The following is a 26,882-nucleotide window of genomic DNA, read 5'->3' as shown; positions in this document are numbered from 1 at the left end:
CCCCAGTGCCCTCTCCTGCAGTGCCCACTACAGTATCAGGGGTTTTCAGCTTAGAAAACTGGTTTCTTGGTGCTTCCATGTCTCTTTTGTTTTTTTTTAAAAAAATCTTTTTCTCCACCTCAGCTTTAGACGTTTTTAAATGATTATTCTTGTGAAAGATTTGGATTTTGCTTTTCTACATGGTCCCCTTGCCCTGATACTATAATTTTTGCTTGAGTCACTATATGCTGTTTGTTTTTCGGTTGTATGAATCTTGGCACTGCGTCATGACACATGCACATGGCCTGATGCCATCACCAGGATGACCATCCTGACCCTGGCCTTGGCCGTGATGAACATCCTGGCCCCATACAGCCCTTCCCTCGCCCCACCAAGCCCTTCCCTGGTCTCATTCAGTGCTGGGTCTTCCGAGTCTCCCAGGTCTCGAGTCAGAGGGGTCATATGATGTGCACCTCCTTCTGTCTGGCTTCCCCTCATGTGACAGAGGGTTGTCGCACAGACGGGCTCTCTAGGTGCCATTGCTGGAGAGTGTGTAGGTTGTTTCCAGCTTGGAGCTGTTACAGGTTTGCGTTTCCCTGGTTGATTAGTGATTAATCAGTGATCAGGCATCTCCCTGTGTCTGACCATCCACACAGCTCCGTGAGGTGTCTACTCGCACCCCTCACCCTCCCTTGTGAGCCCCCCATACTTGCTGAAGGCCCAGGTCCTCCGTCAGGGCGACCTTTCTGGCTGGCTCCCTCACTTGGCCGTTCGTTTTTGTGACCATGCTCTTTAAAGAGCAAGAGCTTTGTGTTAGGTGATGTCCACCTGGTTGGTTTTCTCCTGTTTACATTTGTGGAGGAGCCTTGTAATTCCTGTTTCCTGCAGTTGTTTATGTTCTTGGCCTGCTTCTCCATGACCTGTCATGAATTCATTCTTCACTCTGCCATCGGCCAATTGGGGGAACCATGTGATTTATTCCCCTCATGGAGCCTCCCATACACCTCACCCCAACTAGGGCTGGGCCACCCCATGACCTGGCATGACCTATAGTCACCCAGACTCCCTCATGCCCTCCTGTGCCCGAGTCCCTGTCTCTGGTCCTGCGCCTGAGTCCCTGTCTGTCTGTCCTGTGCCCAAATTCTTGTCTGTGGGCCTCCACCCAAGTCCCTGTCTGTCTGTCCTCTGCCCGAGTCCCTGTCTGTGCATCCTGTGTTTTTCACTATTCTTACTTGAACACTTTTTGGAGATTGGGTAGAGTTTTGGTGTTCTCCACCTTAAAAGACTTTCTTTTTTAGAACAGTTTGAGTTATATGGGGAAGGTTGTAAGTCCCATTCTCCCCAAATTCTTGTGTTAACACAGTGATACACATTACCACTGATACATTATATGAATACAGTGTTACTAACTAGAGTTCCTAAGGTGATACAGTGACTGGAAGAGTTACTGTCAAACAAAGTCAGATTGTGAGACTGGTGCTGGGCTGGCATAGTGTCATGCCCTGTGAGTCAGATCCAATTTAGCAACAACTTAAATGAACAGCCGTGGTCTATTAGAGTTTACTCTGTGTTGATGTTGCCAAATACCTAATACGTATCCACCACAACACTATTATGCAGGAACCTTTATTTCACCACCCTGAAAATGCCCTGGTGCCTCCCGGCCAGCCCTCCCTCCTCCCTGGGCTCTGGAAGCCTCCTCTCTGTCCACTGTCTCAGCTGTTGCCTTGTTCATAGCGTCCTCTCCAGGGGCTCCCGCGGCAGGTACACTGCCAGCCTGCTTTCCAGCAACATGCACCGAACCTTTCTCATGCTTTCCCGGCCGGCTGGCTCATTCTTCTCATCGATGACTCGCCCTCCTGCACGCATGGGCTGTGGCTTGTTTACGAGGAGCGGGCTTGCTCTTAAAGAGGGAAGTGCCGTGGGGGGTGAGCCTGGGTGTCTGTGGGTGTTTTCGCCCAGCACCTGGTGGGCACCTTGCCCAGGTCAGCACTCTGGGGAGGAAACTCCCTCTGCTTGGAGTTGGCAGCACAGCCCAGGTGGCCCCTGACTCTGGCTGTGGTCTCCCGTCAAGGCCATTTTGACACTGATTTGCTTTTTAAATTCAGAGTAAAAATTATTTTGCTTCAGTGGTTTAGAACTTGTGAATTGTAGTTTGGTAAAAGTTTAAAAAAGCCCCAAACCTGTTGCCTGCTCAGCAGCTTGTCCATGTTTTGCTTCATGACGTCGGTGCCGCAGACTCTCCCCCAGCAGGTTACAGCCTCTGACACCCGCTGGAGGGGGAGCTGGGGGTCCAGCAGGAAGGTGAACTCCCGAGCACTGCGGGGTGGGGTTTAAGGGGCAGGGCAGCAGGAAGGTGACCCCTTTTCACCCCCTGGTTACATTCATTTGTGTTGTTGCATGTGGTGGAGCATGCTCACGTGGCAATTCTCGAACATTCTGTGAGCTCACAACAGTAGTTTCTCATTCACCTGAGCAGCTGGGTTCTTCCTGGTGGGTTTTCCCCTCCTCCTCGTCTCCTGGGCGTTGCCATAACAAAACACCACAAAGTCTGGTGGTTGAAGGGTAGAAATGCGCCCTGTCACGGTGCTGAGTCTGGGTCTGAATCTCAGCCGGCCTGTCCTTCCTTCTCAGCTGGGAGAGGTGCCTGCCCTGCCCTTCCGCCTGCTGTGGCTATTTGCTGATCCATCCCCCGGTATCCAGGTCTGTCCCCTCCTTTAGAAGGTGCCGCTATGAAGGGGTCAGTGCTCGGGCCCCTGCTCATTGTCACTTCAGGGAGCCTGAAGAATGGCCCTGTTCCCCCCCCAGGTCACAGTCACTGTCCCCCCATCCCTCCAAGGTCACAGTCACTAGCTCAGATCATCCCCGTGTCTCGATGTCGCTCCCAGAGCATGGAGAGGGCAGCCCCTGCAGGTGTGGCCCTCCTACTTCCTGGAGACCTGGCTCCTCTCACCTGTCATTGGGTGGAATGTCTGAGGTGCTGCAAGCAATTTTCCTTGGTGGACGTCAGTCCAGAGGCAACTGAGCCCTGGGCAGGTCCCTGCTGAGAGAGGGCAGGGCTTCGAGGGGCCGAGCACGGGTACAATGCCCAGCTGAGGAGGACTTGTGTGGGGCTTGGGGAGAGGTCCACAGCTCTGGGACCAGCATCCCCAGGGGGCTAGGATGGGAGGTCACTGGGTCAGTAAATGTGCCCGTCCTTGTGCATCTGGCCTTGGTTTATCTGCGTTCATGGCCCACCTGCCCTGCCCTCCCTCCCCTCCACACGGCCACTCAGGACACAGACTGCCAGGGCTGGTTCTTCCAGCTCTTCGTGGTGGGGAGCCCGCGTGCGGAGATGGCCTGTGTCTAGATGTGCAGACCTGGCCTTGGCTTTCTTCAGCCCAGAAGCTGCTGGCTCAGTCCCTGTGTGCTTTTATGTGTTTGGGACACCACTATATCAGGCAAGACACCACCTGGAAGGGGTGCAGGAGGGTGTCCTTTGGAGAATGGGACCTCGCCATTGGGATGTAATGTGTCTTTGGACTCAATGCCCTGTCATTGGGATGCTGCCTCATGCCTGCCCATTGTGGAAATGACATGTGACTGTGGAGAGTTACTTGTCACTGGCATGTTGCTGTGTGTCTTTGAAGACCTGCATGTTCTCGGGAAGCTGTGTCTGTGTCTCCTTGACCTTGATCATTAGAATGTGCCCACTGTGGTCCCTTCTCTGCTGTTAATTGGTCTCCACCCGGTCCTCTCCTTTTCTCATCCTGGGGGTCACTCAGCTTCTGATCATCTTCCCTTGCCTGGGGAGGGGGGTGCCTGCCTGCTGTCCAGGAGGGGACAAGAGCCACAGGGCAGGTCCTTTATGAAAAGAGAGGCACCGAGGCTGGGAGGTGGTCCATGTGGTGGGGGATTCCCTCCACTCTGGTCAGGTGTCCTAGACCAGGTCCCAGCCTCGCCTTGAACCCCTGAGGTGGTTTTGAACTTTGTATATGTAGAAGACTGGGGTTCAGTTCACAGCCAGGGCTCCTTGGGTGCAGTTACCTCCATCTGTCAGTGGAGGCATGTGTTAATGTGACGGGGGTCAGGCTTCAGAAACTTCCAGAATGAGACTGTCTCCTGCCAAAAACCAGCCAGTGGGAGTGCTCCACACAGATGGAAAGCCAGACCACAGTTGGACGTGCAAACCTGCACGGCGCGGGACCTGGAGTGGTTTGATCTATCACACACAAGGTCACTACAGGTCAGGATGGACTTAAAGGTGGCCCAGACACCCTCGTGACTAGTGTGGCCTGGCCCAGAGCTCTTCTCACTGCCAGCCTCCCGGGGGCCCTGGGATGTGGCCCTGGTGGCTGTGGGAGCACATTGGGGTCCTATGCCAAGAAGGGCTAGTGGCACATTGATTAAACAGTTGGCTGCTACCTGAATGTCCTGTGGTTCAAATCCACCAGCTGCCCCTCAGGAGGCAGATTTTTGCTTCTCAAGATGACAGATCAAGATGGGAATCCCAGAACACTTGATCGTGCTGATGCGAAACTTACACTTGAACCAAAAGGCAGTCGTCAGAACAGAGCAAGGAAACATTGCATGGTTCAAAATTGGGAAGGGCGTACACCAGGGATGTGTCCTGTCACCATACCTTTTCAACCTGTATGCAGAACAGATCATCCAGGAGGCTGGGCTCTATGAGGAGAAATGTGGCATCAGGATTGGTGGAAGATCTATCAACAATCTGTGTTATGCAGATGACACAACCCTGCTTGCTGAAACTGAGGAGGGCCTCATGCAATTGCTGCAGAGGGTCAAGGACTGCAGTCTCCAGAATGGACTGAGGCTCAATGTCAAGAAGACAAAGATTCTCACCACTGGACCAATTGGCAGCATCAGGATGGATGGTGAAGAGATTGAGATTGTTCACAGCTTTAGTTTGCTCAGCTCCACAATCAACACTCTTGGCACCAGCAGCCAGGAAATTAAAAGACGTATTGAGATGGGAAAGTCTGCTGTTAGGGACCTCTCTAAAGTACTGAAGAGCAACGGTGTCTCTCTGGAGACTAAGGTGCATCTGGTACAGGCCATGGTCTTTGCAATCACTTGTTATGCGTCAGAGAGCTGGACAATGACCAGGGAGGATAGAAGGAGAATTGATGCCTTTGAGCTTTGGTGCTGGAGAAGAGTGCTGAGGGTACCATGGACTGCTAAGAAAACAAACAGATTCATCCTGGAGAGGGTTAAACTGGGCTGCTCTTTGGAGGCAAGGATTCTGAGGTTTCATCTGACATACTTTGATCATGTTGTGAGGAGAGACCAGTCCTTGGAGAAGGACATCATGCTTGGGAAGGGTGGAGGGTAGGCGCAGAAGGGGAAGGCCCTCTGGGAGGTGGATTGATACAGTGACCGGGACAATCGGGATGAGTGTGTCAGAGACAATGAGATTGGCACAGGACAGAGCAGAGTTTAGAGCTGTTGTACATAGGGTCTCTATGAGTCGCAAGCGACTCGATGGCACATAACATCAACAACAACAAGATGTCAGGTCAGGAATGTGCTTGGGGACCCCATTCTGCTCTGCTGGGCCCCGGCCGCAGCTCGGGACGCACTGCCCTCTGCCATCCCCCCGTGCCCTGCTCCCTGACCTCCCCCGGCTGGGCCTTCTTAGCTGTTGGGATAACATGGGATTAGACTGCGGCAAACTTTGTCCTAGTTGCCGGGGCAGCTGTTCCCGCCATCGCGCAGGGGCTGGGCCTCGTCCTTCCTGTGCTGACCACAGCTTTCCAGCGGGGCTCGTCCGGCTTAGCCAGGCGTGCATGAGCCCATAAGCTGCCCCGCCGGACTTCGGGAGTCAGTTCGCTTGGAGCGCGGCCACCTCAGATGCCAGCGGCCTGCCGCTCGGTGCCGCCCAGCCACTTCCCTCCAGAGCGGCCCCTTTGTTCCTCCTCTGTCCCTCTGTGTCTGAGGCAGCAGGCGGCCCCCTTTGTCGTCCCTCTGGTCCCTCCGTGTGTGTTTGAGCCTCACAGCCGGGAGGTGTGCATCCTGACCTCACAGCGGGCGTGTCCTCTCATCCCTGCTGGGCAAGGCCGCTCTGCTTTGATTTGGGCAGTGCAGGGGCTGCTCCCCACCTCTGTCCTCCCGCAGTTCTCTAATCCTGACCGGCCGGCAGCCGCCCACGTTTCCTTGTCTGGTTGCCAACTCGCCTCAGTATCGTCAGTCCGCACTGCGCTGTCCACACCAGTCTCTGTGACAGTCACACGTGGTTGTGATACAGCATAGTCCAAGTGTAATACGAAGGAACACAGTCACCTGGTGTGGGCTGTCGCTCGGCCCCATTCATCTGTACAGCAAGCAGCATTTGTCCCCGCTGTGGGCTGGTCCTCTCCGAGGCCCTCGGTGGTGGACACTGACCGGCTGTCCAGCCATGCGGTGTCTGTGGGGCTGAGGTTCCAGGCTCCAGCAAGGTTCCTGCGGCCGAACCCTCCGGTTTTCGCAGCTTCCTTCAGACTCAAGTCTGAGGAGATGGAATGAGGGTCCCACCTCACCCTTGAGCTACTTGGTCTTCCTCTGGCTGCAGCAGGGATGGGCCTGGTGTGGAGGCTGCGGGGCCAAGGGCCAACAGGAGGCGTGGGGGCCTGCGTGCACTCCTGTTACCCTGTCCTCCTGACTCCAGCAGTCCTAAAGGTCATGGTGAGGGCTGGGAGCATGGCACAGGGCAGCAGGTATTTCTGGAATGTACCACCACTTGTGGGCGTGCCCAGTGAGTGCTGGGTCTGGTTGGGTAGTGCCAGACTGAGGCCCGGCTCTCTGCACTGGCTGGTGCACACAGTGACTGAACTCGGCTGCTGACACCAAGGGTGGGAGTTTGAGTTTACCCTGAGGTACTTTGGGAGAAAAGCCTGTGATGTAGTCAGTGACCAGGTTATGAGCATCGGCTTACACACAGCCTACAGTTACACAGAACCACCCACTATAGAGCCCATCCCATTAAAAGCACACATAAAAAGACACACATGACAGTTGGTGGCGATGAATCATGCTACTTTGTCATGCCAGTGGAAACATTGTTACCACTGACTTACCATGTAAATGATACCTCAGTGTGTCTGGAAATGATTTGTAAGTAATTGTTACTAATTCATTGTGGATGAAGTTTGCAGCCACACTAGTTTATCCTTCAACAATTGATGCAGCTTGTCTCAGGGCTTTGGTTGACAGCAGAGTCATGTAACCGCTCTCCCCAGCTCCCCTGGACTCCTGTCTCCACTCACCCACTTTTCCTGCCTTCTGAGCCCACACTGGGCATCGGTCCCCTGTGGTCAGTTGTTGTAGAGCGTGTTCCTCACGGCTGTGGCTGTCATTTTACTGGTCTCCCTGTAGTCTGACTGCAGAACAGTGTGGGAGGGCTCAGGCCAGGGCTGAAGGGTCACCAAAGGCCACATTCTCAAGGTTCCGCCCTTCTCTTCAGACTCTTATGACTCTGACCTTTGGTTTGCATTACTGTCCCGCTCTCCTGGGCCTCTGTCGTGGTGCTGATAATAGCAGAGGGCAGTGCTGGTGGCTGCCACCTGGCTCTGTTCTGAGTCAGGACTGTGGCTGTCGTGGCCCGTCAGCTCTGTGGACGACCCTTCCCCTGATTCTTTCGTTCTCTTCATGCTGCCTGGCTGGCGGGGAAAAGCCACTAGTTCTCTCTTAGATGGTGTTTTGCAAGCTTCTACGGTTCAGTCACTCAGCACTCCCCAAAGGCGGATGGACGACAGTGCCTTTGTGGACGGTGCCAGAGGATCTCAGTGTCCCTTAAGTGGGTTTAGTGGTTGTTTATTATGTGCAGAAAGGTACATGGTGTTTTGTTTTTGCACTGTACCTATTGGTTCCAATGTACATGCAAATTCAGTGGAAAAAGTCTTAGAATCAGAATTCGCTCCTGACCTGGCCACTGGAACCAGGTAAGCACGTCTGCCAGGATTAGAATCCCTCTGCAGGAACTCGTCTGGTCTGGCTTCTCTCTGCCCTAAGGAAGGACAGTGCTGTGGCCCCGGTGGAAGCTGACCTTGTGCACCATGGTCTTCCTGCCACCTCCTGGGACTGGGCCCTGACTCCCAGGAAGTCTGCACGCAGCACCCACACCTCCCCTACGTGGAGGCCTGTGCTTGCTGACATCTCCAGGTGGGGCATCCAGGCTCCTCCTGTGCCACCTGATGCTTTGACTCCCGAGTGTGGGTGGGGGGCAGTGGCCCTAGCCCCCAAAACTGCACCCCCTGAGCACATCCCATAACCAGCACATCCCAGGCCTCCAGGCCTGCAGAGAGCCGAGCCGAGCCTGTGCGTGCAGTGGGCAGCTGTCATGTGGAGAGCCGGTGGCCTGGCTCAGTGTGGAACTGGTGGGCGAGAGCTGCCAGGCCAGGGTTGCCTGTATGACTATGGTCCACGGTAGCTTGCCCATGGGAGGCCAGGCACAATCCTCTTGGGGAAAAATCTGGACCTTGATCGTGGTCAGTCAAGGAGAGCTGTCCATGTGCACGGTGCCCCTTTGGAGCCTGTGCGTGCCAGGGCCTCTCACTGCTCTGCCAAGGCCCAGGTGTCAGGACATGCTGTTCATGGCCAGGGTGGGCAGGGCAGCAGCCGCCACCCAGGTGGGCATTGCACAGCCGCTTGCCTGGCACTACTGTCTCCTGCGGCCCATTCTCTCCATTCGTTGATGGGAGGAGCCAGGCATCCCTTCTGGGGCCTCAGTCCCTTGCTTGTTACCTGAGCGTGTGTGTACTTGTTGGGCACACCTGGCTCCACACCTCACCTTGCCATCCTCCAGGTCCCAGGGCACCTGGAGGGCACAGCAGCTCCGCACCGGGGGAACCGGTGCTGGGGGATACGGCTCCTCCTCCCTGGAGGTTGCCACGACCGTGGTCCATGAGTCACAGGTGAGGGCATGTCCTGGAGCCTCGTGGTGTTTGACTTGGCACCTGTCCATGCTGGCTTCCTGAGCAGAGGTGGAGGGATAGCACTCCCAGCTCGTGGGGACACACTGCTGCCCCTTCAGCCTGCTTCCAGGCCCTTGTCACCCTCAGGACCCGTGCCGTGGGGCTTCTCTGAGCCCCAAGTCCTGGGAGGCTCTGAGGTCCAGGGGCTCTGCGGTCCAGAGGCACTTCTCGGGACACTCACCTGACCCTCCCTGGGACCGACTCTCAGTGGGACCCTGGCCTGGATGCTCCAGACTGGCCACCATGGAGAGAGGGTCTCTGGTCACTGAATAGTAAGCTCACCAGGAGGAGGGACAGTCCTACATGCCCACCTCCCTCGAGGCTTGTCTGGCTCCTGCCAATCCCACGGTGAGGATGGGGTACAGAGTTCACCTCAACACTCCCCAGTGAGGTGGGGGACAGCATCCAAAACCAGCCAGTGCAGCTTTCCACTCCTGATCCCACTTCCATAGCTGACGTCCTCTGGGACCTGGTCCCAAACCCCTAAAGGCCACCCCTGGCCCCAAATGTCCCCAGGACTGCAGTGTGTGTGCATGTGTGTGGCCGAAGCTGACCCAGGGGTCTGGTGGGCAGAGGGTCCTGGCCCATGGTGGAAGTGGGGCGGTGTGGCAGTCAGGGTGGGGCTTTCTCTCTCGCTGTGTCCCTGCCGGTTGTTGACACGACACTGATGGAAGGGCGGACCTTGGGTGCAGTTTGTTCTGGAACAGCGTTGGTGATTGTTGCTGTCTGGAAGCGTTGCCATGGCAACTCAGCCATTGATTTTCCCATCCGTCCCCTACTTGGCACTTCCCACTTTTGCTGTTTTTGTGGGTGGAAGCCAAGCCTGCTTCCCTGGGAGACGGCAGCTTCTGCACAGTCGGGGGTGTGGGTGGGCAGGGGGCCAGTGCCAGTGTGAGGGCACCAGGCACCGTGTCCACATGCCCTCTCTGGTGTCACTGGCTCCTGACACCCTGAATGGCAGCCCTGGCCACTGGCTGGCTTCCTTGGAGGGCGCTGTGCTCATGCCTGTTGGTGTATGCTAATGAGCCGACAGGGGACCTCTCCTCTTTGGAAGCCACCGGAACAACTGAGGAACAGTCATGGTTATCTACCGACGAGATGGGAGGAGGACTGCCCGTGGGTGACCTCAGGGCCCCTGGAGCCCCCGGAAACACCCTAGGCAAGGCTGAGGCGACCTGTATGGTGACATATGGCCCATGGGTCAGATCCCCCTGTCTGCCTGTCCCCGACCTCCCGACCCCCGCCCTGGCTACCTGAGTCCCCCTGCTGAACTGAGGCTCAGCTCCCGGCAGGGCCAGGTGCTCTCAGTGCCTCCTGCCTGGCACCATCTGGGCTGGTAACTCTGGTGACCACCTCCTGCTCCCGGTTGTCTGGATGGCAGGAGGAGCATAAGGAGAGGCCAAGGCCCCCAGAAACAGGATGTGGCCCCCTTGTATGTACACAGCAGTGAGGGGAGGGCTGGCCGTCTTGCTTTGTGCTGGCAGGGCCGGGTGGGGCAGGCACGTCCAGCGGCCTGTGGCTTTTGTCCTCCGGTTGGCTCAGGCTCTGGATCCACGGGAGCCGAGGTGAGTCACCAGCATTCCATCTGCCGAGGGCGGCGGGCACTCCCGTCTCCATGGTCTCTGGAGCAGTCATTGGCCGAGCGGCTAGGCCAGGGCCTAGGAGGGACTGCAGGCCTCAGACACCCGCCGGACCATGCCTGCTTCCACGACTCTCTGGAATCTGAAGGTGCTGGGGTGCCTGACTCCCTACCCCCTGCAGTTCTGATGTCGCCTGGCTGCTGACAGGCCACACTTCTGGGATAACACTGCTGCCCGCCGGCTGGTCCCGAAGGAGCCACACGGGTCACTGGCAGCTGGGTGGCATCCTCGGCAGGTGACCACTGTCTACTCCCAGCCCACACAGGTGCCTGTCCAGGGGCTGTGCCGGAGAGGGCTCTGTGCTAGGACTCCTGTCGAGGCAGGTGGGCTGTCCGGGGAAGTGTGCTGGGAGGGTCTGTAATGGGGCGGTGAGGTTTGTGCTGGAGAGGTAGGTAGAAAAGGAACAGAGGCACTGTGGCCTAGTCTGATGTCTGCCCACTTCATAAAGGGGAACTGTCCCCATCAATAACATCCATGTTCTTGTTATGTGCCACTGAGTCACCTGCGAATCACAGTGACCCTGTGTACAACAGCTCTGAAGCCTGCCTTGTCCCTGTCTCGCTGACTCCGACACACCTACCCTCATTACCTCAGTCACTGTATCAATCCATCTCATCCGAGGTCTTCCTCTCCTGCGCTGTCCCTCTACTCTTCTCAGCATGATGTCCTTCTCCAATGACCAGTCCCTCCTGGCCACATTCCTAAAGTATGTGAGATGGAGCTTCAAAATCCTAGCCTCCAAGGAGAAACTTGGTTTCACCCTCTCCAAGACAGACCTATTTGTTTTCCTGGCAGTCCATGGTATGTTCAAGACTCTTCTCCAGCACCACAACTCAAAGGCATCGATTCTTCTGTCATCCTTAGTCATTGTCCAGCTCTCTGATACCTGGCAAATAATTGTGAAGACCATGGCCTGGATCAGGCGCACCTTAATCTCTAGACTGGCATCATTGTTTCTCAGTACTGTGGAGAGGTCCTTGACAGCAGATTTTCCCAGAGCAATTTTTCTTTTGATTTCCTGACTGCTGGTATCAAGAATGTTGATCATGGAGCCGAGCAAACTGTAACTGTAACAATCTCACTCTCTTCTCTATTCATCATGGTGCTGCCAATTGACCCAGTGGTGAGAATCTTTGTTTTTTGAATGTTGAGCTTCAATCTATATTGAAGACTACAGTCCTTGACCTTCTGCAGCAAGCACTTCAGGTCCTCCTCAATTTCAACAAGCAAGTTTATGTCATCTGCATAACGAAGGTTGTTGATGAGTCTTCTTCCAATCCTGATGCCACATTCCTCCTTATAAAGCCCAGCTCCCAAATGTCTGTTCTGCATAGAGATTGGAAAGGTAACAGAGACAGGATTCATCCCTGACACACTCCTTTCCTGATTTTGAACCATGCGGTGTTTCCCTGCTCTGTTCTGAGGACTGCTTCTTGGTTCGAGAATAGGTTTCACATGAGCACAATCAAGTGCCCTGGGATTCCCGTTCTTCTCAAGGTTAGCCATGATTTGTTGTAATCCATGCAGTCAGATATCTTCGCACAGATAGACATTCCTCTGGCACTCTCTGCCTTTGGCCAAGATCCATCTGACATTGGTGGTAATGTCTCTAGTGCCACATCCTCTTCTAAACTCAGCTTGTATTTATCGTAGTTCTGTGTCGATGTACTGTTCCAGTTGGTTTAGGATCATCTCCAGCAGGGTTCTACTTGTGTGCAATATTAGTGATGTTGTTTGATCATTCCCACACTCTGTCAGGTCACCTTTTGGGGGGAATGGGAATAAATATGGATCTCTTCCGGTCAGTTGGCCAGGTAGTTGTCCTCCAGATGTCTTGGCACAACTTGGTGAGCATGTCAAAGGCAGAATCTGTTTATTGAAATATGTCACTTGTTATCCCATCAGTTCCTGGGGCCTCTGTTTTTGCCAAGTCCTTCAGAGCAGCCTGCACTTCCTCCTTTATCACCATTGACTCTTAATCATATGTTGTTTCTTTAAATTCTTCTGTATCAGCCAGTTCTTTTTGGGATAGTAACTCTGTGTACTCCTTTTTTTAATGCTTCCTGGATCATTCTATATTCTGCCCATGGCCTTCTTCAGAATTGCAACTTGAGGCTTGAATTTGTTCCTTGGTTCCTTCAGCTTAAGAAATGTCTAGCATTCCCAGAGGTACGTGGTTCGAATCCACCAAATGCTCTACTGGAGAAGGAGGGGAAATCTCCTATACCAGTCAGATCTGATTCGATGGTACACACACACACACACACACACACACACACATTAATAAAATTATAATAATAAAAAAGAAGTGTGTAGCAAGCTCGACACTTTTGATTTTCTGACTACAGCTCTTTCCACATTTTATTATATTACTTTGCTTTGTATTCACAAGCTGCCCTTTAAAATCTTCTGTTCTGGAGCTCTGGTGTCCTAGTGGCAAAAAGCTGCACTGCAGTCCCAGAGGTGCGCAGTTCAAATCCACCAGATGCTCTGCTGGAAAAGGAGGGACAATCTCCTGTACCAGTCAGGTCTGATTTGACAGTATACACACACACAAAAAATTTTAAAAAATTAAAAAATCTTTTTTGGATGATATTCTTGGTATCTTCCCATAGCTCATTTGGTCTTCGTTCCTTCATGTTGGAGGCCTCCAAGCTCTTCCTAAGTTGGTTTTTGAATTCATGTGGGAGAGACTCAAGATGAAATTTTGATTCCTCTGGATTTGATTTGACCTTCTTTAGCTTTAATTTGAACTTGCATATGGAGTAGTTGATAGTTTATTCCACTATCAGCACCTGGCCTAGTTTTTACTGCTGATATTAAACTTCTCCAATGTTTCCTTCCACAGATAGTAGTAACCGAATAGCTACATGGTCAAGCATGCCACCTCACATGACCCTGCACTTATTCCTATCAATCATTGGGGCCAGTGTCCAGTGCAATTGACTCACAGACTTTACTTCTAGATGTTGAATGTATGAGGGGAAATAGATTAGGGAGTGGGGGAGGCAAAGAATACCACCCAGTGCCAGTCCTTATTTAGCCCAGCAGTCCCCAGCCAGGTCAACAAGGCACAGTTCCTCAGTTATGAAAGTCCCATTCAGCAGTCCCAAATACAAGAAACCTCTGGTTTCTCCAGCCACCCAGCAAATGTTATATCAGAGCAATTACAAGTCAGTTTTCCCTTCAGTCATCCAGCAAGCACAAAAGTAACTGTGGCCTTCATCTCCAGGGTTCCTCTGGTTACACCTTGCCACAGTCTCTTCACACTCTCCCTATCACCGTCACTGCTGTCTCTCAGTGTGGAAAGCACTCTCTTGGTCCCACAGCTGTTGATGATTTGTGTGTATCCTCAGTTCAGGAGGCTGGAGACCATGCCACCCCTCTTAGTGAGGGCTAACGCAGTTTGCTTGAAAAGCCAATTTTTAGGGTTTCTGACATCACAGGACAGAGCTGTCCTGGGTGCCCTGTCGTCTGTAGGGAGTGGTGTGTGTAAAGCGTCCTCCCCCATCACAGGGAACCTTCACTGTGACCCTGAGGAGTCTGCCCGACTGGTTTGTTGCTTGAGGGGCTGGTCTGTGGGAGTGCCTACACCTCCAGGAGGAAGGAACTTTGGTATATGCCCCATGACAATCCTGGAGCTCAGGGATGGCACTAGGGACAGTGGTGGCTCACAGCATTGAGAGGACTCACAGCAGGCCTCTTGCCAGAGACCCCATCCTTCCAGAACATTCTGGGGCCAGATCTGAGTCTGATCCCACTGGGCTTTCCAGGCAGCAGTCCCTGAGGCCCTTCCCATCCCACTGAAGTATGGGGGTCGTCCCACAGCTGAGGGAAGAGGACCCAGCACTGGGGACACTCTCCCAATCCTGCCTGCATGGAGGAAAGGGTGGAGGTGCTGAGGGAAGGTGCTGATGGAGAGGGAGATCCTTCAGGAAACTTCTCTCTGAGCTCCATCCCGAGGTCCATGCTTGCCCCAGGCAGCCCTCTCCACACGGGCCACCCTCCAGCTGCTGTGGGTTCTTGCCGAGTAGCCGTGGGCTCTGGAGGGTCTGAGCTCTGGCACCTGGTTCTTCAGATGCATTGGGCTGTGCTCCTGTGACCCACTGCAACTCCTTCCATTTGAGCCTGGCCCCACTGACCTACCATGGGCACACCTTGCTGCCAGTTGGTGTGAGGAGATGGTGTCAGTGTGGGCACTGGCCTCCAGCAGTCCTGGTCTGCAGTGAGTCCCAGAATCCCACTGTCCCTGCTCACTGAGGTGGGCATTTCTGGACACCAGAGGACAGTGGCTGTGGCTAGTGGGCCTGGGGTCTTTCCAGGGCAGGTCACCTTATGCCTGTGTGCAGCCCGTGTGTGGGCATGGGTGCTTTGTCCTACTCGGGGTGTGCTGAAGACCCCACACTTGGAGGGAGGGTTGGTCCGCCCACACATTCTCTCTCCGGAACACCCTGTCTCGTTCTTTCTATGGTGGTAAAACACACCCAGCTTAAAGGCTTTTTTGTGACCTTCAAGTGGATGATGTGGTGGCATTCATCGCTTGACGTGTTGCATGGGCCCTGCCCTTTCTAACCCTCACCCCCAGATGCATCTCCCAGTAAGCAGAAGCTCCCCACCCTGTTTCTGTGGGTCTGCATCCTCCATGAACCCCGCCAGGCAGGGCCAGCCCTTCAGGGACTGCTGCCTTTCATGTCATCTGTGTGGCAGCATCTGGGGACTTTGTGTCTCTAGGAAAGAGGGCATCTGGAGGCCCACACTTGGTGCTTCTTCCGGGCCCTTTGCACCCTTTGATGACTGTAAAGATCACAGCCCCAACAGTGTGTGAATCTGTGGAGGCCCGGCTTTTGCGTCTTTGGGGTACATGCCCAGGGCAGAATTGCTGAATCACAGGGGATTCCAGAGTTTACCTATCCAGGACCCTCCCCTTTACAGATGGGGAAGACTCCCCAAGGCCCTTAGTGCCTCAGTCCTCACCCCCTCCTCCTTCCTTCTCAGCTGGCGATCAGTCAGATCAATCATCGCAGGGCATTAGAACATGCTCTGTCTTCTGCAAAACAAGGTCTGGATCTTTGAAAGCATCTGCCTGTGAGGAATGGGATTTGAGAGGACTCTTCTAGATTAGGGCTCTGTTAACCCAAAGGCACAAGGTTCAAGTCTAGCAGCTGCTCCGTGAATAAAAGATGGGCAGTCTCCTCCTGTGCTATTTACAGCCTCTGAAAGCCCACTGGAGGGTCAGCTGTGAGTCACTTCTGACTCAGCCGTACACATCAACAACACCTTGTAGATTAAAGTGCCCTGGGGCCCCGCCCTAAGGAGGACAAGGACGACTTGATGACTTGATCATGGAGACATGTGTGTAACCCTTGCTGAAGCCACAGCCGACTTCCTTCCAGTCCTCTGAGCATCCCTGAGCCACAAGGCGTAAGCGGGGTGTTGGGGTGAGTGAGGAGGCACTCAAGAGCTGGCTTCCATTTCCAACTTTCTGAGAAAGCACCAGACCACCTTCCATAGCAGGTCTACCATTTCATACTTCCACCAGCAGTGCATGAAAGTTCCACTCTCTCCACAACCTCAACAGCATTTGTTGTTTGCTGCCCTGTTGAACTTGGCTATTGTTGCTGGGGTGAGATGATATCTCACAGTTGTTTTGATTTGCATCTCTCTGATGGCTAGCCCAAGTGCCCAATCAGTAAATGAATGGATAGAAAAACTGTGGTACATCCACACGGTGGAATACTATGCAACATTGGAAAATAATGAGATAGTAAAACATTACACCACATGGGAAAGCCTAGAGGACATGGTGCTAAGTGAAATATCTAGGTCACAAAAGGATAAATACTGGATGACAATGCTGTTATAAAATAGGATAAACGTGGAGAGACTGGACAGGGAATGTGAAGGGGAAGGAGTGTTTGGAACAAATAGATGACTATGCATTTATATGTATGAGAACAACCTGGAAAGGGGATGCATTGTGGGTTGAGCTAGGGAAGGGGGGAAATGCGTAACAATGAATAAATATTTTTAAAAATGAAAGAGCTGGCATCCAGCACAGTGATGGGCTGTGGTCGTGGACCATAGTCATGGTCCATGGTCATGGTCGATGGTGGTCTGGTCCATGGTCTTGATCCTGGGTGAGCTCTGAGATGAGGCCTTCTCAGTGTACCATTGGGACAGTCAAAACCAGTGACGTGAGCCGAGACTAGAAGGGGTGGGTTATCAGTGGGCAGTCCTTTGACTGTGAGAATTGTGGGTGGCTTTGAGGCCGCAATCCTTGTTCTTGGGGTGCACAAGCTGGGAGCACATCCTGATACCTGAGAAAGTGTGTGTGTGAGTGTGCGTGCCACCAACCCAGGGTTGTCGCGTGGGTCCCACCCGTAGTGCTCGTCCTGTCAGGGTTCCAGGGCTGCATTCGTGAAGAGACTGCCTGTCTGTGTCCTGTGGAGCAGCCGGTGGATTTAAACCTCCAACCTTGAGATTTGCAGCCCATCTTGTGGCGCTCGACCACAGGGCTGCCCATGAAGGGAGAGCCCTGAGGAAAGAGGGCGGAACCAGGCAGCATCCTCGGGGCTGTGGTCAGGAGGGGCTGGTGGCTGGAGGAGGACTCATGGTGGGTAGAGGTGAGGGTCTTCATTCCGCAGCACTGTCACAGTAGGCAGCTTTAACAAACAAACAGTGCTCCCTCTCAGTTCAGGAGGTGTGGAGTCTGAGCGTAGGGCGCTGGCTCCGGGGGAGGAAAGGCTGTGTCTCCTGGAGGAAAGTCTCTCTCTCTCCTGAAGACCTGCAGGCTCGGCATTCTTCAGAGATCCGTGTGTCTTGGCATCGTGTTCCCTGGATCTCAGAGGTCCAGTGTCTCCACAACCTCACCGACATTTGTTGCTTGCTGTTCTGTTAAATTTTGCTATTCTTACTGGGGTGAGATGATATCTCATAGTTGTTTTGATTTGCATCTCTCTTACAGCTAGGGATTTTGAACATTTCTTCATGGGTTTGTTTGCCATCTGAATGTCTTCTTCGGTAAAGTGTCTGTTCAGATCCTGTGCCGTTTTTCTATTGGATTATTTCCCTTTATCTTGTTGTAGTGGAGGGCCACTGTCTCTCCAGGCTGTGTTCTCCAGGTTAATCTCTGATATCTCAAAAGAGATTGGCCTGAGGTCCGACCTGACCTTACACCCGCCCTTATTAACCCCTCCAGTCCCTCTCTATTAGCATCACAGTGATGTAACCTCTCACAGGGGGTTACAGGGAGCTCTGAGGGCTGGGGGTAAGGAGCTGTGCTGCCATCCCCAAAGGCATGCAGTTCGCACCCAGCAGCCGCTCCCCTTTCTGGTTTCCGACCTCTGAAAGCCCGCTGGAGGGCCAGCTGTGACTCAGGTCTAGCTCAGTAACACGACAGGGTGACAGAGGAGGACTGCTGTGCATCAGCTGACAGGTGGGCACGTGCTGGGAGACACACGATTCCATCCCTCTCAGAGGGTCAGCAAAGAGGAGGCCTCAGCACAGCGTTCACTGTGGACAGGTGCAGGGGTGCCAGGAGTCGGAGCCCGCTGTGACCGGCAGCTTCACGACAGTGCTCAGAGCTGGGCAGTGGCTGCCCCAGGACCTGTGGTGAATTTCTGATCTGGTTCCTGAGATGGGATCCTGTTTGGAAGTGTCTTCTCATCTGGGCGTGCAGGCCTGCAGCAGGCCGGACCGTGACTCCATCTGGGGTTTACTGTAGAGGGCGTGGTGAGGCACACAGGGAAGGTGGCCACCAGACAGTGGACATGTGCTGCCGGCCTGCAGGGGTTGGGTGCAAGAGGCCTGCGGAGCAGGACCCCCGGGCTGGCCGTTCTGGCCTGTGGCCCCGGGACTGCTCCATGCCCAGCAGAGGCAGCAGGCTGGACCTGCCTCTCCCTCCCCAGGAGGCCTCTCTTTCTACTCTGAGAGCTTCAGCAGATTGGCTGTGGCCACACACACTGGAGGGGTCATCTGTTGTCATCAGTTAGTTGCCACTTGGTGTGAGCCCGTGGGTGACCGAACGTTCCACTGCCCAGCCCCGGTTCTCATCCTGCACCACTTCACTGCCGCCGTGTCCTTGTGAGCGTGGAGAACCTTCAGGCCCAGACCCCCCAGCGCTCTGTCACACGGTGACCACCATGCCCTCCTTCTTCATGAGGGTCTGGGGGCTCCACTGCGGCCTGCCCACCATGGCGTCCCTGCTGATAAATGACATGCGGGAGGGCGGAGGGGAGGGTGGCTTCCAGGCTTACGGCGACACAGGCACTCACAAGGTGACCAACTGACGGACAGTGGAGTTAGGAGCCTAAAGTCAGGAGACAAGGACGTCGCAGACATGCAGAGACCCTCACTGCAGGGCTAGGCGAGGGCTGGACCAGGCGGCTGGCACGTGGCCTCTCCAGGCTGACATAGCCCTCGTGGAGAGCCACAGGCTGTTAGTTCTTCTCGGTTGTTTTGGGAACCTGGGACTTAGCATTTCTCCATGTCTTGGTGGCTTCGGCTGTTTCCCCGAAGATCACAGCTGGACTGTCCACACACTGGCGCGGGACGGGGCGGGGGTGATGGAGCCCTCGTCCCTTGCTGGTGAGCTCTCAGAGGCAGCACACAGGCCCTGCTGGCTTCTCGGCCTCTGCTGAATCCTGACTGTCTCTAGATGTTCCAGAAACACCCTGGGGCTCCACGGCTTCGTCCTTCCTGCCCTCTGCTAATGGGCTGCAGCTGCATGGAAGCAGGGGGCTGCCTCTTCTGTGCTTACCCTGCCTGGGGCCCAGCAGATTGTCTTAGAGGCCACGTTGTCTCCTCAGGCCGCCAGTGACCTTGGCCTTGCTTACACTGGTGGCAGCCACTGCCCCATAGACCCAAACCCCTGACTATGGACCCTCTTCCAGGCCCTGGGATCATGTGGCAGGACATCCTCACTCCCTGCTCTGTCCTTCGGTCCCAGCCCTGTGAGCGTCCGGACAGGTGCAGGCTCAGCAGGGCTTTTCCTCTGTCTGTCTGTGCCTGGAGCCCCTCCGGAGGGTCCCTGCTCACCCCTGAGTGTCTCTCAGGGACATCTTTACAGCAGCTGTCACGTCAGTAGCACCGGAGGGAAGCTGGGGACCCTGATTCAGTCACATGTGGGGTTTGGAGGTTGGGCAAAGCCAGCTCCAGGCCCGAGTGTCCAAGGGGCACCACCCAGGCGGCTATGGAGGGCACACTGATCACTACTGCCAGGGAGTGAGGTCTTCGCAGGACCCTGTCCTTCCTTTACCTGTTCCTGCTCGCACCCTCACTGCCTCTGAGGGCTGTCCACCTCTCTCTCGTGGCTCTGGACTGAGGGATCTCGAGGGGCCGCTGTCGAGGGCTCACAGGGCTGTTGGTCGGACTGGGAGCCCTGGGTTTACCCCACCTGCAGGCGTCTTCGTGCAGCTGTAAGCAGGGCCAGCACCTCAGGGCCATCTGTTGTGAAGACTGTCTGCAGGTAGAATGTAGGGTCAACAGAGCACAAAGCCTCTTCTGAAAATGAGCCGATGAGGACCAACCCAAGCATCCGTCAGAGGGTGACAGCTGGATAAAATGTGGTACAGTGGGAAATGGGATTAAGCCTGGACACCACCAGGGCCATGGGCAAACTGTGAAGACGTGGTGAGTGAAGAGAGGTGGTCACTAACAGCTGTGGGTTCCCCAGTCTCTGTGAGGTGCAAAATCCAGGACAGGTATGGGGACAGAAAGCAGATTGGCAGCTGTCAGGGGCTGGGGGATGAAGGTGATGCTGATGGATACAAGGTCTCCTTGTGCTGCGAGGAGAATGACCTTGAGCTTGGTGGAGATTGCTGTGACCTTGGCATTGCAGCAGACGGTACAGAGCGTAGCTCTCAACGGCTGGTGAATTGCGGGTGGTGTGTCCTGTGGATTTCGTCTCCATGGGAAACAGGAGATGCTGTCCCTCATCTCTGTCCACCTAGCCAGCCCAGGGGAGGCCTGCATGAGGGACATGTCCTGCAGGACCATGTGCAGGCCCACTCTTCTTCCAGAATCTTCTCTCGGCGGCTGTCCTCCTAAACTTCATGCACTGAGCCAACTTCACCTGGATCCCGGGGCCCCTGCATGATGTAGCCACCCCTGCCTGCAGGTGGTCGTAGGGACGAGGGTCTGCTTTGTTCTGATGCTGAAGACTCAGAAGGGAACAGTTTGTGACTCCTGGCCTTGTGTGGGCGTCCCTAGACAGGGGCTTAGCCTGGGCCCCTGACAGTGCCTTCTGGGCTGTGGGGTCCCCACGAGGTGCCAGGGCCTCATCCCCAGAGGTAGAGTTGGGTGACCCCAGGGCAGGCAGCTGTGTCTGCTGCTCTCATGCTCACACAGCTGGAGGACCATGGCTTGGGGGTGCTCACAGAGTAAGAGGGACACGCTACTTGGGGAGACTCACCTCATCGCACAGGGGCCATGGAAAAAGGGTATGAAAAATACCCAGTCTCCTCTAGAGGCAGCCATGTAGCCCCACTGTGCCCTCCACAGCCCTGCCCACCTCGTCTTTCTCTAGGTCCTGTCACACTCCCTGTGGGACAGAGAAGGGGCCTAGCCAGGGGCCCCTGTCCATGTCCAGGCTGCCCCACCCAGGTGGTTCCTGGATGGTGCCGAGGGGTCGCCTGTGCTTTCACAACCCCATAGAGTGGGAAGTCCCCTTTTGGAAACACGAGAGGCAGCCTAGTGTCCCTTCAGCTGCCCACAGAATGAACCCAGGCTGAGGTCAGTCATGTAGAGCCCAGGTGACCATCCCTTTCCATGTTATCCCTGAGACAGACAAGAGTGTGTCTGGTTGACTGTTGAGGGCAGGAGGAAGCAGCTCTCATGTGTGTGTGTGTGTGTGTGTGTATGTGTGTGCATCGCGCGTTCACAAGCACACTCTCCCGTGTATGTTTTGTGCTTACCCGTACATGGACATGAGTGTGTGTGTGTGTGTGTGTGTGTGTGTGTGTGTGTGTGTGTGCACTCTCACGTTTTGTGCTCACCCGTGTGAGGACACAGGATGTGCATGTGTGTGAGTGTGTTTGCTCACACATCTGCGTGTGTGGTGGGCAGCCTGAATGCTGTCTCCAGGGGACTGAATGTTCTCAGCTGCCTTCACCCCTGAGACTGCAACGCCATCACTGACACCTGGAACCATTGCAGAATGGGGGCTGATGGGTACAGGACAGTGGCACAAGGTGGCCTCCGTTCCCTGCTGGGAGCCACAGTCAGGTGTGGAAGGCTGCCTTCTGGACTTTCTCAGTTCAGGTGTGGGGCCATCTTCCATTGAGCCCAGGGCGGCCACCTGTGACCCTTACCCTCCTGCCTGACGCGCCTCCGTGTCTCCACTCTGCAGCCCACGACCTCTTGGCCCATAGGTCCAGGCCCACTGCTGTCCTGGGTGTAGAGGCTGCTTTGCTGTCTCACAACACCTGCTGCCTGTCACCACCCCCAACCCCTGTGGTGACACTCTCGGGAACCCTGACAGCAGATGACAGATCATATGCTAATTGAGCCTATTTTAAGCGGGTTGGCTGTGAGCCTGTGGGTGGGGTTCCCCAAGGGTCACAGAGCCCAGCTGGCCTCCTTCCTTCTGTGGAGTGGCACCTTGGTGGCTTTTTGTGTCCTGCACGTTGTGGTAGGGAGCTGTCTGGTCAGGACTCGGGGCTGGATCTTACCCAGAGCCCCTTTTCCCACGGGGCCTCCTTCACCACTTCACCATACTGTCCTGTCAACATTTGGGGTGTTCAGGCCCCCAGGTAGACATAAGCTGGCCCTGTCAAGGGTCTGAGCGACTTCTGTTCTTGCCCTGGGTGGGGGCTGGTGGAACTCTGATTTCATTCTAGTTTTATCTCGACCCCTTGGCTGTGAGTTTGTGTGGCCATGTGTGGGCACCATTCTGGAGATGGACAGACCAGGTGTGAACTCATTGCTGCACCAGAGTTGTGCACAGCCTTGAATAGGGGCCCTGGGGCCAGAAGCCAGGGAGGGAGGGCTCACCCATGTGCACCTATGAACACATGGACTCATGCTCACACATGTGCACACACGTGCACGTTCTCTTTTGATCACTAACCTTCCCCTCTCTTCTCCTAACCTGCCCCAGGTGACGTTCTCTTCCAGATGGCTGAGGTCCACAGGCAGATCCAGAACCAGCTGGAGGAGATGGTGAGCTGGGGCCTGTTACGTTGGGGGGTGTGCACAGAGAGGGAGCATGTACCCCAGGCTCTGAAGAGATACCCAAGTAGGATCTCAGAATAAGGAGAAGGGACCCCTGGGGGCCTGGGGGGCATATGGGCCAGCCTGAGATAGCTGTCAGTTGCCTGCAGGGTGCTGGGGGCTGGGCAAACACTGGAGGGCTCAGGACGCCAGTCACCTTTTGTGGCCCAGCTTCCTTCTAGAAGGTGTTGGTAGCCCAGGTGTCCCACGGATGGTTTTAGATGCAGACATAGCTCTGTCCCTGAGTCAGGCACGTGGGGACCAGTGGTTTATAGGCAGGAGTCCTGCCTCTGGCCTCCGTGGCCCCCAGCTGGCGGGCTGCACTCAGGCCAATAGCCTCTGGGTTTCTGCCTGTTGGGGTGTCAGCGACCAGGGTTCCTATTCCCTGTGCTGACTGCCACCCCAGCCAAGGTCCCCTCGCCCAGCCCGGCTCCCCGCTATGCACATCTGAGCTCAGGGCTCCTTCTGCTGGTCTCTCTCCCACCTCAGCTGAAGTCTTTCCACAATGAGCTGCTCACACAGCTTGAACAGAAGGTGGAGCTGGATTCCCGGTACCTGAGTGTAAGTCACTGATGTGCTCTGCACACCTGGCCTGTCCTTACCCCCTCATGAAGGAGGTCTCCTTCTCCTGAGAGCATCCACACCAGCCCCAGCCAGCCCACATGCTGACTGTCCACCCTTTCCGCTGTCCTCATTGAAGTTAGTGCCCCTCAAACCCACACGCACCCTTCTCCACCCCCCTCCATTGTCTTCGTTCTCCGCACTTACACTGGGTGGTGTGAAAGGTGACCCCTCAAATCTCACTGGTCACATTTAATAAGAAGGGCTGGTGCTCAGAGGGGGCGAGGATTGGGGGTTATACAGTCAGGAGCGGGGGCTGTGACGGCTGGGGAGGCCAGACGGTCTTTGTGTCCTGAGGGGATGTGTCCTGCTGCCCTGAGGGGCCAGGCCTGTAGGGGATGTGGAGGGCCACAGCTGGCCTCTCAGGCCCCACTGTATCCTCTGAACGCAGGCTGCACTGAAGAAGTACCAGACGGAGCAGAGGAGCAAGGGCGACGCGCTGGACAAGTGTCAGGGGGAGCTGAAGAAGCTCCGCAAGAAGAGCCAGGGAAGCAAAAACCCGCAGAAGTACTCGGACAAGGAGCTGCAGGTACGCGCGGTGGGCGGGGCTATGGGAGCTGCAGCTGTGCGTGGTGGGCGGGGCTATGGGAGCTGCGGCTGTGGGTGGTGGGCGGGGCTATGGGAGCTGCGGCTGTGGGTGGTGGGCGGGGCTATGGGAGCTGCAGCTGTGCGTGGTGGGCGGGGCTATGGGAGCTGCAGGTACGTGCAGTGGGTGGGGCTATGGGAGCTGCAGGTACGTGCAGTGGGTGGGGCTGTGGGGGGCAGGAACACTCTGGGGGCGGGACACGGAAATATGTTGCCGGTGATCCCAGGGGAGCCTGCAGCCTAGAACATGGAAGGTTCTCCATCAAGTGACCTTGCCTAGGCAGTGTGCCGCAGATTCCTAGCTGGGAGTCAGACCCAGACTGCTCACCTGATCAATCACTGATGCTCACCCACCTCAGGCCTGCAGGGCATCGGGGCTCTTGGGCTGGTGACATAACCATGGGAGAGGCTGTCCTTGTGCCAGGGCTCCCTCCTGAGCCATGGCCTCTCCCAACTCTGAGCAGGACACCGTAGTTGATAATTCAAGCTGTAAAGGCTTGAAGCTGTGGAGAGGGGCTGGTAATGGGGACGGGGTGGGCCCTGGGGTGAGCCCCTCTCATCTCCTTGGGTTCTTCCTCTCCTGAGAGCTGGCGAGCATTGCCCTCTCCCTACCCGCTGCTGCTGTGTTCCTGTGTGTGTGTGCTGTGTGTCTGTGTTCATGCATGTGTGTATGTTTGCACAGCACTTGAGTGTATAGATGTGTGTCCATGCACATTTCCGTGTGTGCTTGTACAGCACGTGAGTGTGCAAGCAGCTCCTCTGTGTGTGAGAGGGTGCATGAACATGTGCTTGTGTGCGTGCCGTGTCCCTGGCTGTGTCTGGACTTTAAGGCATCACATCCCCAAGGATTGTCCACAGTGACCAGCATGCACGTATGTGCACTTGTACACCATAAAGCATGTGTGTGTGTGATGTGTCCACTAAGTGTGTGTGTGTGTGTGATGTTTACATACGTGATGATTTTGCACGTGTGTGGCTCTGGTCCCAGGACTGAGGGAGTTTTCTGTGTAGGACGATAGAGTTGCCTAGGAGTGTCACCTTGTGAAGGGACAGCAGGTCAGCGCCTCTGCACCAGACGAGAGCAGCGGCCAGTCTTCAGATACTGTGGAGTGGGGGGAGCATGTGTCCCCCCATAGCAGGCTCAGGCACGAGCTGTAGGTCTAACCCTGCAGTGATGCTTTGCTCATGTTGTCGTGAAGCCTCCTCTTGAAGGCATGCTGTCCTGAGCCCACGGTCCACTCAGTGTCCAGGGGCTCGTGACGTCTGAGGTTGCCCCTTGAGTCAGTGCCAGCAGCTCCAGTGACAAGCATGATTGGCTGTTTCTGTGAGGAAGTGGCTGGAGGGGACTTAGAGGTGAGGAGATGCAGGGGCAGCGGACCCTGGACACACTGGCCTTAAGCTTCTGGGAGCCTTGGCCAGGTGTAGTGCCCCCTGCTGCCCAGGAGACTGATGACAGCCTCACAGGGGTCTTGTGGCTGCTGGGCAGGTGGGCAGAGCTATCTGGAAGGGCACATTAGAGACAGTTGTGGGCACTCCACAGGGCTGACATCCCAGGAGGGCTCACTAGGGGTGCAGTCGCCTGCCCAGGGGTCTAGAAGCCTGCTTGTCCCCCTGCTTGAGGCTATGTCCTTTTAAAAACAAGCTTTATGGGTAGCCACATGGAAGAGAGGCCTGGCAATCTGAAACACCGGCCATTGAGAGTTCTGTGAGGTGGTGACCTCTACTCTGATAGGCGGAGAGCTGTCCTTTGCCAGGGTCACCAGGGGTCCCAGGACAGCCAGCCTGTTCCTCACCACAGGGATTTCTCTGCCTGTCTGGTGGGCACGGTGGTCTCAGACCAGAGGCCGTGATGAGTGGAGGGCTGTGCCTGAGGCCTGACGAGTCTGTCTGTCAGGGTCGCCCTGAGCTCCTTCCATTTCCAGGCACTGTGAGTCCTTTGCCAGGTCGTCTGCCCCAGGAGGGCCTTTGTAGGTCAGGGGACTTGCAGTGAGCTCAGGTGTCACCCGGACAGGGAGCAGTTGTGCGAACACCTCACAGAGTGACCTGCAGGTAGCAGGGTCTTGGGGTCATGAGTTCCCTGGTCGGTAGCTTTTTGGGCACCCCAGGACCTGACACTGCTAATCCAGGTCAATCAAGTTGGGGCCAGACAGAACTCCCTCCTCACTTTGCTCACTGGAGCGTGGAGGTGCCCAGGAGAGCACGGGGGTGCCCCTTCACCTTTATCTGCCTCCTCTCTGAGCCTGGGTGGGGGCTGTGGGGACAGAGGTGACTGACTGCTTCCCACACCCACTGCCGTCTAGTTGACCTGACTTGCAGTGTCGCTCTGTCAGGGCCTGAAGCCTGTCAGCCCTTCAGGAGACGCCCCCCCCCCCATCTTTCCCCAACGTTGTAGCTGGTGGGTTTGAACCACCAACCTTTCTCAGAAGGCCTTAGTGGCTGCAGGCCCCATGGATACTGGGGGACACAAGGGTGCCATCCCATCACAGGTCCCTGGTCCTCATCCAGCGTGCATGGCACCCTGATGGCGGTCTGAGAAAGGGGAGAGATTAGTTCTATTTAAAGGGCTGTGTAATTAAACCCAGTAAAAACAAAATAACCGTAATTTAGATCTTCAAAAAAGATAATAGCAGAGGCTGATCCGTTTCACGCGAGCCTGACACCAAGCAGTGTGACGGAGCGTGTGGCCACGGTTCTAATTTTAAAAAAGCCCTTGTCGACGGAGTGACACTGTGTGACAGAGTGAAGTCGAGGCCAGTGAGCGTGGGACCTGGGGCCTCCAGCCCTCACAGCACGCCGTCCAGCCCACGGCGCAGGGGACAGCCTGTCAGGCCGGGTCCCCCAGCCCTCGCAGCACGCCGTCCAGTCCACGGCGCAGGGGACAGCCTGTCAGGCCGGG

The 26,882-nt window shown here is 55.5% G+C and overlaps 1 protein-coding gene across 3 annotated transcripts in view; it reads left to right on the top strand.

The window, feature by feature from the left end:
* The window catches only part of BAIAP2 (BAI1-associated protein 2), a 63,996-nt gene that overhangs the window by 19,260 nt on the left and 17,854 nt on the right, over positions 1–26,882 (top strand). For all 3 annotated transcript variants that reach the window (XM_006886159.1, XM_006886157.1, XM_006886158.1), the window contains 3 exons: positions 22,668–22,729; positions 23,270–23,341; positions 23,793–23,930. In XM_006886159.1, the coding sequence (XP_006886221.1) occupies positions 22,685–22,729; positions 23,270–23,341; positions 23,793–23,930 (255 nt within the window). In that variant the 5' untranslated portion in view covers positions 22,668–22,684. The remainder of the gene's footprint in view (positions 1–22,667; positions 22,730–23,269; positions 23,342–23,792; positions 23,931–26,882) is intronic.

The sequence above is a fragment of the Elephantulus edwardii genome, unplaced genomic scaffold (genome assembly GCF_000299155.1).
Source record: "Elephantulus edwardii isolate Elephantulus edwardi_28Jun2011 unplaced genomic scaffold, EleEdw1.0 scaffold00048, whole genome shotgun sequence".
NCBI classification, from domain to species: domain Eukaryota; kingdom Metazoa; phylum Chordata; class Mammalia; order Macroscelidea; family Macroscelididae; genus Elephantulus; species Elephantulus edwardii.
This window is presented reverse-complemented; position numbering and strand designations above follow the sequence as displayed.